The sequence below is a fragment of the Lepisosteus platostomus genome, chromosome 3 (genome assembly GCF_059453375.1).
Source record: "Lepisosteus platostomus isolate fLepPlt1 chromosome 3, fLepPlt1.hap1, whole genome shotgun sequence".
Classification (NCBI taxonomy): Eukaryota; Metazoa; Chordata; class Actinopteri; order Semionotiformes; family Lepisosteidae; genus Lepisosteus; species Lepisosteus platostomus.
In genome coordinates this window covers 51,051,369-51,064,814 of record NC_142613.1, presented here as the reverse complement: position 1 = coordinate 51,064,814, position 13,446 = coordinate 51,051,369, and the positions used below count along the sequence as shown (strand labels likewise).

At 41.8% G+C, this 13,446-nt stretch overlaps 1 protein-coding gene across 18 annotated transcripts in view; it reads right to left on the bottom strand.

The window, feature by feature from the left end:
- LOC148675054 (uncharacterized) overlaps positions 1–13,043 on the bottom strand; it is a 149,999-nt gene extending 136,956 nt beyond the window's left edge. For 14 of the 18 annotated variants that reach the window (XM_088626002.1, XM_088626013.1, XM_088626011.1 and 11 more), the window contains exons 1-3: positions 12,924–13,039; positions 12,737–12,792; positions 306–753 (exon numbers count right to left, since the gene is read on the bottom strand). In XM_088626002.1, coding sequence (XP_088482128.1) covers positions 306–705 — 400 coding nt within the window. In that variant the 5' untranslated portion in view covers positions 706–753; positions 12,737–12,792; positions 12,924–13,039. Of the gene's footprint in view, positions 1–305; positions 754–2,996; positions 3,067–12,736; positions 12,793–12,923 lie in introns of all 18 variants that reach the window. The other 4 variants (XM_088626003.1, XM_088626021.1, XM_088626019.1 and 1 more) reach the window with 4 other exon arrangements.
- Positions 13,044–13,446: the final 403 nt, after the last annotated feature.

The window sequence follows — 13,446 nt, the reverse complement described above, 5'->3', positions numbered from 1 at the left end:
CTGACCTCAGAGCTCCTCAGTACACAAGCTCACTGACTGCAGCTCATACAGCCTGAATCTACTGTCTCTGACCTCAGAGCTCCTCAGTACACAAGCTCACTGACTGCAGCTCATACAGCCTGAATCTACTGTCTCTGACCTCGGGGCTCCTCAGTACACAAGCTCACTGACTGCAGCTCATACAGCCTGAATCTACTGTCTCTGACCTCAGAGCTCCTCAGTACACAAGCTCACTGACTGCAGCTCATACAGCCTGAATCTACTGTCTCTGACCTCAGAGCTCCTCAGTACACAGGGACACTCACCTGCAGGGTAAACACTGGGAGGCAGAAAGTCTTCACTGAAGGAGAAGCTACTGATCCAGTAGTGCAGATCAATTTCATGTTCAGGTTGAGTAGCAGGAAGACCATGTGCCTGTTGCGATGATGAGGAAGATGGCTGAGGAAACGTTGTTTCCCTGGTGCTGTACAGTATCTTCAGAAGCTCATATGCCGCCAGTTCCCCCTTCTTAGTGACACAGTCCAGTATCTTCCTGGCTTTCTCTCTCCTCTCCTGACAGGATTCCACCACCCGGACATCCTCTGCGCTGAAAACCCCGCTGTCCTGTAACCTCTCCACAATGACATGGAGGCTCTGGAGACTGTCCACAAGGCCGCTCTGGGCTCTCTGGACAAACTGCACAGCAGACTGCTGTGTGCACGCCATCCTGCGCCGAGAGTCTCACGAGCACAGCTCAGCCCCCTCCAGCAGCACCTGAAGGAAGAGAGACTTGTGAGATACTGACTGCTGGACTGTCACTCAGGTCTCCCAGTCCTGCTATAACAGGAACAGAATGACAGGTTGTCAATTATCAACACTTCACTTCATGTCTATTACCCTTTTCATCCCACTTCTACATAAACATGGGGACCTAAGTCACCCCACAGCAGTGCAGCCCCACCACACTGGTCATTCTGCACCAGCAGCCCCACCTGGAGACACACAGCACCATTCTGTACCAGCAGCCCCACTGGAGACACACAGCACCATTCTGTACCAGCAGCCCCACTGGAGACACACAGCACCATTCTGTACCAGCAGCCCCACTGGAGACACACAGCACCATTCTGTACCAGCAGCCCCACCTGGAGACACACAGCACCATTCTGTACCAGCAGCCCCACTGGAGACACACAGCACCATTCTGTACCAGCAGCCCCACCTGGAGACACAGCAGCCCCGCTGCACAAGGATCAGGGGAGGACAGAGAAACTGCGGCACCAGCTGGATTAATCTGGATCTTTAGGGAGGACAGACTACAGCCCAGAGTGGGAGTGAGCCAGCACAGTCCCCAGTGACCTCACCAATTTTACCAAAGTCCAAGAAAGGTCTACCGAAACAAAAAGCTCTAGAATCTCCTGAAGTGAGAACAGATGATCATGACGATGATCATGGCGACGTCGAAAATGCGAGTGAATCCTTACAGGTAATTTACACTATTGGGAAAGAAATAAATGATCTAAAGACGGAGATGAAGAATGAACTAAAGGGTTCAAGGACGAAGTCAAAAGAGACATCAAAGCGGAGCTGAACGATCTTAAAGACTAAATAAACCAGAAGCTGCAAAATTAGTGATATAGGGAACCTAGGCACTAGGATAACAGAGACAGACAAACGTATTCAGTGAATGTTGACCTGAGGGACGCCCTGCTCTACGCCGTGAGGAAACAGAAAACAACGCAGGCCCAACTGACCAACCTCGAGGGGAGATCTCGGCGAAATAACATTCGCATCTTCGGTATCAAAGAAGACTCGGAGGGAACCTCAATGTTTCACAGAAAACTTTCTGAAGACGAAGCTCTCCTTGCAAGAGGGCATTGATTTACAGTTTCAAAGAGCTCACAGGTGTCACGTCCCACACTCACCCTCATAAAACTCGTCATTCCCAAACCCACTGTTTCACAATCTCACTCCTAACTGAACCCATCACATTCCCACAGGCACCAGATTCCACAGATTCTCAGTCTGGACCAATTCTCCAGCCACGTCCCTCTCCCTTGAGTATTTAAAGTTCCCTCACGCACCAGACCCTGCTCACTAAGAGGAAAAACCTCTTAGTTTTCTAGTGCTTGTTATTCTCTTGTTGGCTTTCAAGGTTTTTGGACTTGACTTTTCTCTTTTGATCTCGCCCTTTGGATTACGATTTTGGATCGTTTGCCTCTGCATCCCACAGAGCTCACGGCTACGCACAGGATCCTCGGAGAACGACCTGCTGGATCCCTGACAACAGATCCCTTATCCCAAAACCTCAGGGCGATGCAACACCAAGGTAAACTGTGATTCATTTTCAACAAAACAGCATGAAAGAACTCATCCTGAAGATGGCATGAGCTAAAGAAATTACCTAGAAGAGCAAGAACAGGCTATAAAAAGACCTGCTGTCAGACAGTGACTTTGCAAACTGACCGGGAAGGTGGAGTTTGGTTCTTCGCAGAGCTAGACGGAGTGGGGGAGCTGGTTCACCTGCTCGTGTTAGGACCCAGGACTTTTCCCTCCTTTCCTGAAACTGTCTAGGGAAGCAAGCGGGTCATCGTTTGACCCCATCAGTGGAAGACATTTATTTTGAAATTGTTCTTTATTTTCTGTTCATGTTGTACGGATTGATATGTTCAAGTTGCCAGCATCTTTTATGGAAATTGGAAGTACTTCATGGAAGCAGCGACTTTAATTCTTAATGGGCTAAATAACCTGGTTAAGAGGGGTAAGGTAGTAGTCAAAATGAAAAGGGAGAAAGTACATATTATACTCTTACAAGAAAGACACCTTCTGAGTGCCAAACACAAGACACTGAAAAAGTATGGATATAGATATACATTCTATAGCTCAGTGGTTCTCAAACCTTTTGGACCAAGTACCACCTACAAGTCATAGGATCCACAGAACATCTCAATGACCAACATGAGCGTGCACGCGTGCACACAAACACACATATAATAAAGATGGCACTGAGCACTAACCATTTCAGTAAGAGGGGTGAGGTTGTTTAGTCGAGCAAAGCCTTGCAATATCAGGGACGAGGGCAGTGAGCTGCAAACAAAGATCTGGCTCAGCATCTACTTTGTCTTGATTGCAGAGAGAGCAGAAAGGCTTTCTCACAAAGGTAGCTAGTAGCAAAAGGCATCAAAAACCGCACAGCCTTTAATGAGAGGGCTGGGTATTCACTCTGTCTTTCAATCCAGAAATGCAACAGTGACTGTCGTTTCAATTCTGACATCAGAGTCGCATCAGATAACTCGAGCAACATCTCTTGTTCAGCACAGGTCAGATCCTTGGAAATTCCTACGACATCAACAGTAAAGGGGCTCCTGATCCACTCTGATGTGGCCTCAACTGGAAAATACTCTGAGAACTGTTCTTCCAATGACAAGAGGTGCACTGCAATCATATCACGAACAGCAGCATCAAGTGCCACACCATGTGTGCAGATAGTTCTCCAAAGTAGGGGAAGCAGAGACATCACTTGCATTGATTTTATTAACAAAATGCTGCAGCTTTTTCTTCATAGCGGTGATCTTCTCAGACATGTCAAAACAATGTTAAAGAGAGGCTCTGCAGCCCCACATTCAGCTCATTCAGGTAGGCTAATTGTACCAGCCAGACCGGATCATCAGATAGACTTGCCGAGGGAGACTGCCAATCATGCAAGGACATCTGTACCTCAGAGTGCAGCTCAAAGAGCCTTGTGAGCACTCTGCCCCTTGATAACCATCTCACTTCAGCACGTAGCAAAAGCTGCACATGTTCGCTGCCCATTTCATTACAAAGCACACTGAACAGACGTGAGTTCATTGGTCGAGCCCTGATACAATTCGCAACTTTGACAGCAGAGTCTAACAGATTTTAAATCCTCAGGCATCTTCTTGACGGCCAAGGCCTTGCGGTGGATGCTGCAGTGCGTATATCTCCACATCATATCTGGAGCAACCTCTCTAATTCATGCAACTACACCGCTGTGTCTGCCTGTTATCACTCTAGCACCGTCTGTACAAACTCCAACGTATTTTATCCAGTCGATGCCATTCTCTTCGATAAATTCATTCAGAAGCTGAAATATGTGCTCTCCTATAGTTCCTGTTGTAAGCAGCTTACTGAACAGAAAATCCTCATGGGACCTACCCCCAAACTTGTATCGAACGTAAACGAGCAAATTGGCCAAATCAAAGGCATCTACAGACTCATCTAATTGCAGTGAAAAGCATCTGCTCATCTTAAAATCATCCGCCACATCAATAATCCTACAAGTGACTGTGTCATTCGAAAGGGGCAGCAGGTCGAGCTGTTTAGCAGCTTTCTCTCCACACATAATACGTGTCAGCTCTCTTGCCAACGGTAAACAAAGTTCTTCACCAATAGTGTGGGGCTTACCTGCTTTAGCAATCTGCAAGCTTGCATTTTTCCCCGTTTCCCCATAAAAGACATTCAGGAGACTGCCTCAGAAGTTAATAGAAGTTTTTATTTAATGCGCAGGTGAACAAAACACAGAGATGCTCAGTGTATTTTTCTCAAATTAACCTAGAACAGTCCTTAAATATTTTTCTGTTATCTATCAGGCTTTCCTGTGCTCACAAGACTGGCAGTGTTCCAAAATCACACACATTCTCCTACCTCTGAGTACCTTTTTGCTGAAGATAACTTTTTTTAAATACAACTGGTTACTTAGGTTCGTAGCACACATTCCTATACAATGGTATGGAATTAGTGGTATGTGTACCACAGTTTGAGAACCACAGCTATAGTTCATTTCGAAATGGTCATAAAAGAAGTGTATCTATTTTAATACCACACTCTCTGAACTTTGAACCCTTAAAAGATGTTAAGGATAAAGAGGGTCGATACATATTAGTTCAGGGGAGATCGGAGCATAATGTAGTAACCTTATTTAATGTTCATGCACCCCCTGGAAGTAATAAGTAATAATTTAAAGATACTCTCTGACCTCCTGGCTTCTGAAACTCGGGGAGCACTTATTTGCGGGAGAGATTTCAACATGATACTTGATCATAAATTAGATTCAACTAACCTTGAGAGAAATCAGACTTCACACACATGTTGCTGAGGACTAAGTCACATTTCAGGACTTAGCAGATGTCTAGCAGAACTCTCATCCTTCAGAGATGGACTACACTTACTACTCTGTCCCACACTCAGCATACTCTAGAAGAGATCACTTTTTCATGTTTAATAGTGATAGACACAAGGTGAAAGAATGTACAATAGGAAATACTGATGTGTTGGATCACTCAGCTGTGTATCTTATTGTAATCTAAATACTAGACCTAGAAATACAGTCTGGAGACTGAACACAGGTCTACTCAATAATAAAACAGTTATTGAACAAATTAGAAAACAAATTAAGTCATTTTTTAGAGAATAATGACAATGAAGTGAACCCTGTTATACCATGGGATGCCGCAAAGGCAGTACTCAGAGGGAAAATGATTGCTATCACCACTGGGTGTATAAAATAAGACATTTAGAAGCAAAATTAAAAGGTTTAGAAGACAAACATAAGGAGAATAATGATCCAAACGATTTGGAACAGATTAAAAACAGCAGGAAAGAAATAGGTGAGTTATATGAAGCAGGCCCAAAGGCCACAAAACTGTCAGCAAGAAGGGTGCGTAAACAGCAAGCTTCAAACACAATCTATAAAAGACCCCAAGACTGGATAAACATCAAATCATCTAGAGATTATTGAATCCTATTATAAAACCCTTTATACTCAACCAGCACAGGAAAATAATACAACCTAGTAAAACCCTTTTTAGACTCATTGGATCTACTATCAATTGGAACAGAACAAAATGCCATCTAGACAAAAGACATTTAACAAGATGATTTAGATCTGGCAATAAGTAATCTCAAAAATAATCAATCACCAGGTAGTGATGGATCTCCATCAGAGTGGTACAAGACATTTAGAAAAGAAACCTCCCTCTTCTCCTGTCTTCTTTCAACTGGACCCTTAAAAAGGGAATCGTTCCTCCCTCATGGAGAGAAGCAATTATCACAGTTATTCCCCAGGAGAACAATTACAGAATTATGCAGCTCGTTCCGACCAATTTCAATTTGAAACGTGGACTTTTAGTTATATGCCTCAATTATATCTGAAAGATTGGGGATTTTTCTGTCCGAATTAATGGACACAGATCAAACTGGATTTATCAGTGGACGACAAACCCAGGATAATATCAGACGAACACTTCACATGCTTTACCAAAAAAGAACAAATTGGAACAATTCTAGTGAGCTTAGATGCAGAAAGAGCTTTTGACTGTGTGGATTGGAAATACTTATTTCAGGTATTAGAGGTTTGGTTTCACAGAAGGGTCAGTTAAGTGTTTTAAACTCTCTACACAAACCCCATGGCTAGGGTGCGGGTAAACGGTAGCCTCACAGGCGGCACTGCTTCAGACAGGGGCACACGTCAGCGATGTCCACTGCCTCCCATTCTGTTTGCCCTTTACATTGAACCTCTTGTCCAAGCAATCAGGCAGGATCAGGACGTAAGAGGGATCTTCTTGAAAGGAACGGAGCACGAGATAGCCCTTCATGCTGATGACGTTCTGGTATATCTAACAGATCCAGATATCTCCCTTCCTAATCTATTCAATCTCCTTAAGAGATATGGCCAGTACTCAGGATATTAACTGAATGTGCAAAAAACACAGATCCTGTCTTACAGTTATACCCCAAGCAAAGGTTTAACTTTAATTGGAGTGTAAATGCAGTCAAGAATTTAGGCATATGGAGAACAAAAGACCCTGCAAAATTATACAGAAGAAACTATAATCCAGCCATTACCACTGGATGATTTAAGATGCTGGTCTTTGATCTCTCTAGACTTTCATGCAAAAATTGAAACCATAAAAATGAATATAGTTCCAAGATCATTATATTTATTTCAATCTTTAGCTGTTGAGATCCCCTCCAAACAATTTACAGAATGGGATAAACAAATTTCTTGTTTCATTTGGAATAGGAAGAAACCAAGACTAAGATATGCTACATTACAGCTAAATAAAGTTAGGGGAGGGATGACCCTCCCAAAACTCAAAGACTAGTATTATGTGGCACAACTCAGACCTCTGGTCTGTTGGGTGTGATGATAAAATTCCCCAGCCAAATGGAAAGACAGAGACTAGATCAAAACATAATCCAGTCCAAGCTACTACTGGCGATTGAGCCAGGTTTAAATATGATCAATTAGATTCCTTAACTGCATTTACTTTTACAATTTGGTTTAAAATTATTACAAAACTAAAATTTGAAAAACAGGTCAGGGTACTGAGGTGGCTTGCTTATAATCCAGCCTTTTTGCCAGGTATACCTGATCAAAGATTTAAACAGTAGGCTCACAGAGGAACTACCTCATCCTGTACAACAATGGAAAAGGGAGATCTATTAAGTTTTCAGACACTTAAAAAATAAATAGGGTTTGGCAAACCAGGATCCCGGCTGTAACCGGCTGTAATTTGAGTATAACTTAAATGAGTTAGAAAATTCTTTAAAGCACATAGGAGTTTTTTTTACTCTACATGTATGTATGTAAAATTTTGCTAACAGGAGAATGACATTTACCATGACACAGACTTCTTTGTTTGGATTCAGAACACCAAGAACGTCACCCTTAAAAGTGAGATGTACACGAATATTACTGTTATTTAGCCAAGAACACAGAGTGCCAGAAAGCTGTTGAATAATGACATGAGAAAAAATGTGTTCAGTTGTTTCAATATCTGATTCACAAAAGGTACAGGTGTTACAGTCAAAGTTGAATCCTTTTCTCAAAAAATCTTTAGAGGAATATACAGTATGTTATTCAGTACTTTAAAATGAATGGTGGCGTGGGGAGAGTAATGTATTTAGTTCAGTTCAGAGATGAGAGAATCCTCATCTAAATCATTAAAAAGTACTTTCTCCTTGACGGCTGGGAAGTATCTGTAGGCCATAATTGTTCGGATGTATTTATTATTGCACTTTTTTCTCAAATATTATAGGTACCAATTTTGATCTCAGATAGTAGGGGAATTATATATATATGAATTATACTGTATATATATATATTATTAATTATTGTATTAGTATGGATTGTGTTGTTTTTTTTACCAAAGCCAGAAGAGCAGGTTGAATTGTATCTATAATTTCTTTAAATTGCTTTGGGTTGCATTCATTGTCATATTTGTTAAACAAATATTCATTATTTGAATATTCACAATATTCATTAACTTCTCCATTCGCTTCTAAAAGATGCACAACTGACCAAATCCCTTTATTTAACAAGGAGTCATAAAATATGCTCTTTTATATGGAGGATATATCTGTTGTTCCAAATAACAGAATTATCAGGGGTGAAGTCATGGTTATATAATCATTTCCGATATACAGTAACAGAACTTGTTGATGAAAAGCGGAGAGTCTTATTGGGAGCTTATGTCAAAATCACATCTCAACAAGAGCTCAAGGCCTCCTAATTCTCCCACTACTTTCCTAGGAATAGCAACCAGAAGCTGTTTATCATTCATACAAGATCGCAACCTTTTTATCTTTAGGGTACCATTCATGAGATCAAAGTCTATCATTTTGGCACCACCCTCTTCATATGATTCAATCTTTTTACTTTTTCCAGATGTAAGAGACATTTGATTTATTTATATTTTTAACCTTGTTAGTGCTGCGTCTGTACCTGTTTGTGCCGTTGAAAGTAGCGTTTCTGCTGCTTTCGTTCCTGAGATATAGCGCCTTGTTTTTCCGGTGATCACGTGACCATGCACGGCGACCTTGACCTCCAGTGACCCCGTCTGCAGAGTTCAGGCGCTGTGTCACGGCTGCGAGAGTAACAGTTCTGCAATTGTGTTCCCCTGTTTGCCCGGGTGGAGGGCGGCGGTGGATTTTGCATTTAATATCAGTGTCTTCTGTGTGTTTGTGTGAGCAGGAAAATTACATTTGTTTCCAATATTATACTCTAATCAGAAGAGTTGCGGATCTAGCCTTAGAAACTGAACATTAGCAAACTACAGCTTGTTCTTAAACTAGCCTTTAACTAGTATTTAAGTCTCAATACGTCGTAGCTGTGTCCTTTTTAAAATCTGAAAAAGTAATCAGTTTCTCACTCTGTCCTTTTTAAGTTAATATGCAAATCAAGGCTGGTTTAAAGATTCGACCCGTCATTCCAGCCACGTTCTTAAAAACGTTAGGATTAGCAACTTCCTGGATTACTAGACCATTGTTCATATCTATTTTTATGCAACAAAATGCTGTCTGTGGTTCGTGAGTAAAATACTGTAGTCCTGGTCGACTCGGGGGAGACGGTGAGAAGCCAGATCTCGCAGTGAGACGCCGAGTGAAAGAGTTAAACCCTGAAAGTGGCGAATTCCAGCAGCAGCTCCAGAGCAGACGGAGGAATGATGCCGACAGCCTGTTCTGGAGGAGAAAAAGACCCAGAGAGTGAAAGACCCAGGCTCTCAGGGGGATGTCTGTCTGTGTCGCTCAGGATAGGCTTGACCTGTGTTGGGAGCTTTTCAACAGGCATCACCCCACTTTTTAACCAATGGCAAGTCAGTATTTGTGTAGAATGGCATTGTGTTGTGGTGTCCAGAAGTTCCTCTCTCAGTGTCCTGTCAGTAGGTGTTAAAGAGTGTGAAGTCTGTAGGAGTGCATGTGGGCGTGTCCAAGGCGCTAGATTACACTCCTAAGGGGGGGGACTGTAACAAACACTGTGTCCACGAGGTAGAGGAAGGACCCAGTGCGTTGTTCTGAGAGTTTCAGGAGATCAGGAAAAAGGGTGAAAGGGAGAGGAGATCGATGGCTACTTATGGAAATCGCTGAGCTGAAGTTGGATCTACCATCAATTGGAACAGAACAAAATGCCATCTTGTCAAAAGACATTTAACAAGATGAGTTAGATCTGGCAATAAGTAATCTAAAAAATAATCAATCACCAGGTAGAGATGGATCTCCATCAGAGTGGTATAAAACATTTAGAAAAGAAACCTCCCTCTTCTCCTGTCTTCTTTCAACTGGACCCTTAAAAAGGAAATCGCTCCTCCCTCATGGAGAGAAGCAATTATCACAGTTATTCCCCAGGAGAACAACGACAGAATTATGCAGCTCGTTCCGACCAATTTCAATTTTAAACGTGAACCTTTAGTTATATGCCTCAATTATATCTGAAAGATTGGGGATTTTTCTGTCCGAATTAATGGACACAGATCAAACTGGATTTATCAATGGACGACAAACCCTGGATAATATCAGACGAACACTTCACATGCTTCACCATATACAAAAAGAACAAATTGGAACAATTCTAGTGAGCTTAGATGCAGAAAGAGCTTTTGGCTGTGTGGATTGGAAATACTTATTTCAGGTAATAGAGGTTTAGTTTCACAGAAGGGTCAGTTAAGTGTTTTAAACTCTCTACACGAACCCTCATGGCTAGGGTACGGGTAAACGGTAGCCTCACAGGCGGCACTGCTTCAGACAGGGGCACACGTCAGCGATGTCCACTGCCTCCCATTCTGTTTGCCCTTTACATTGAACCTCTTGTCCAAGCAATCAGGCAGGATCAGGACGTAAAGGGGATCTTCTTGAAAGGAACGAAGCACGAGATAGCCCTTCATGCTGATGACGTTCTGGTATATCTAACAGATCCAGATATCTCCCTTCCTAATCTATTCAATCTCCTTAAGAGATATGGCCAGTACTCAGGATATAAACTGAATGTGCAAAAAACACAGATCGTGTTTTACAGTTATACCCCGACAACAGAACTTAAGCAAAGGTTTAACTTTAATTGGAGTTTAAATGCAGTAAAGTATATAGGCATATGGAGAACAAAAGACCCTGCAAAATTATACAGAAGAAACTATAAAGATGACTTGGGACGCCGGTCATGGATCTCTCTAGACTTTCATTCAAAAATTAAAACCATAAAAATAAATGTAGTTCCAAGATTATTATATTTATTTCAATCTTTACCTGTTGAGATCCCCTCCAAACAATTTACAGAATGGGATAAACACATTTCTCGTTTCATTTGGAATGGGAAGAAACCAAGAATAAGATATGCTACATTGCAGCTAAATAAAGTTAGGGGAGGGATGGCTCTCCCCAAACTCAAAGACCAGTATTATGTGGCACAACTCAGACCTCTGCTCTGTTGGGTGTGATGATAAAATTCTCCAGCCAAATGGAAAGACAGAGACTAGATCAAAACATAATCCAGTCCAAGCTATTATTGGTGATCGAGCCAGGTTTCAATATGATCAATTAGATACCTTAACTGCATTTACTTTTACAATTTGGTTTAAAATTATTACAAAATTAAAATTAGAAAAACAGGTCAGGGTACTGAGGTGGCTTGCTTATGATCCAGCATCTTTGCCAGGTATACCTGATCAAAGGTTTAAACAGTGGGCTCACAGAGGAACTACATCATCCTGCACAACAATGGAAAAGGGAGATCTATTAAGTTTTCAGACTCTTAAAGATAAATAGGGTTTGGCAAACCAGGACTTTTTCTGATACCTACAGATGTGTCAGTACTTTCTAAAAGAAATCAAGGAACACATTTTAAATCATACAGATCATTACCCAGATTTACAATGTAGGCACTCGTAGAACAGTACCAACACTATATCAGGGTATAATGAGCTCTAGAAAAGAAACAACAGATTATATTAAGACAAAATGGGAAGAAGAACTCAATATTGCCATCACTAACCAGGAGTGGGAGAACATGTGTAAAACACAATGCACTTCCACAAACTCAAAAAGATGGCAGGAATTTTGCTGGAAGAATTTAACTCGATTCTTCATAACCCCCAAAATAAAATCGTCTCGTCTTGGTTTGCCACAACCCTGTTGGAGAGATTGTGATAACAGAGACGCAGGACATTCCCATATATTTTGGTAGTGTCCAGTAATTCAATATTATTGGGAAGAAGTGCGGTCTCAGATTCAAGAGATATTGTTTAGAAATCCCTTGTTCAGTTCTGTATCTGGGTAATCTGCCTGATGAGGTTGTGGGAAGAGATAAATACTTGCTAAAAGTACAAAGAGGTTACAAAGGTTACAAAGAGACCCCCCCCCCCAAATGTATGATTTATGAAATTGAAAAACTAACCTTTCAGTTAAGACTCCAGAAGGACGTTTTTGAGAGATATTGGGAGGGGTAGATTATTTCTAGAACATAATGATAATGACTTTATGCATTATACCCTCTGTAAAAATGCAAAAGAACGATACACAACAGACTTCATACTCATTTATATTTGTAATACTTGATGTTTCAAAATGTCCTCGGGGAGATTCTGACTCCGCCGGCCTGAGCCGCAGATCCCGGCTGTAACCGGCCACACCGCTCCTTCACAGACGAACCTCCAGAACCAGCCTCCCGGCTCAGTGAGAATAAACCCTTATCTGTCTAACTACCGAGCCTGAAGGAAATAATGTGGTATTTTCACCAGAACCACTCGTTCATTTAACCTTTTAAGCTTATACACTTTTCTTTAAAAAAGTGCGCCACGAACTTTAGTCCTCACGCGGAAACAGGAAGTTTCGCTCACAGTTCAGTAAAATAGTCACATACCTGTGAAGAATGTCAACTGCAGGAAAGGAAAGTGGGTCTTTAATCTGTTTTCGTGGTATTATCCAATACCACACTAATTATAATTATTACAAAATGTATACTCACCGTTTCTCACCATCACCGCTTTTAGAACGAGCAAACTACAGCAGGGCGTTTTATACCTTAAAAACCAACAAGTGCATTACTTAGAATTAGTTGGAAAACTTAGTTTTCTTAATGTGATGTCATAAAGTAAGATCATGTCTTTAAAAGTTGCTTTCGTTTTCTACTTTACAAAAGTATAATATCTTACCGTCTATAAAAGCTGCGGAGGTTCTCTACCATGGAAAATAAAAGAAGTTTCGATAGCTGATGAACTGAAAGTGAAAGTACCGCCGCAGTCTTACAGAGCGGACCAGATTCCCAGCCAATCACACAGCAGAGCGCACTACCTCAGTCACTACCCCACACAGGAATCAAGTTCCTGCTCTATGCTCATAACCTGGTCCTGCTGTCGGGCTGCAGCAGAACCTGGCACTGCTGGAGCAGTACTGTCAGACCTGGGCGCTGACAGTCAATCTGGACAAGACCAGAGTTTTTCCAGAAAAAAGTCAGACCTCAGGGAAACAAGTACAAATTCAACAACACATTGGAGCACTCATCCAGCTACACATATCTCGGTCTCACCATCAGCTCTTCCGGGAGTTTTGACCTGGCAGTGAAGGCACTGAGGGAGAAGGCACTCATGGCTTTCTATGCAATAAGAAGGAGGCTCTTCAACATCAACCCACCAACAAGAATCTGGCTCCAAATATTTGAAAGTGTAATCCAACCCA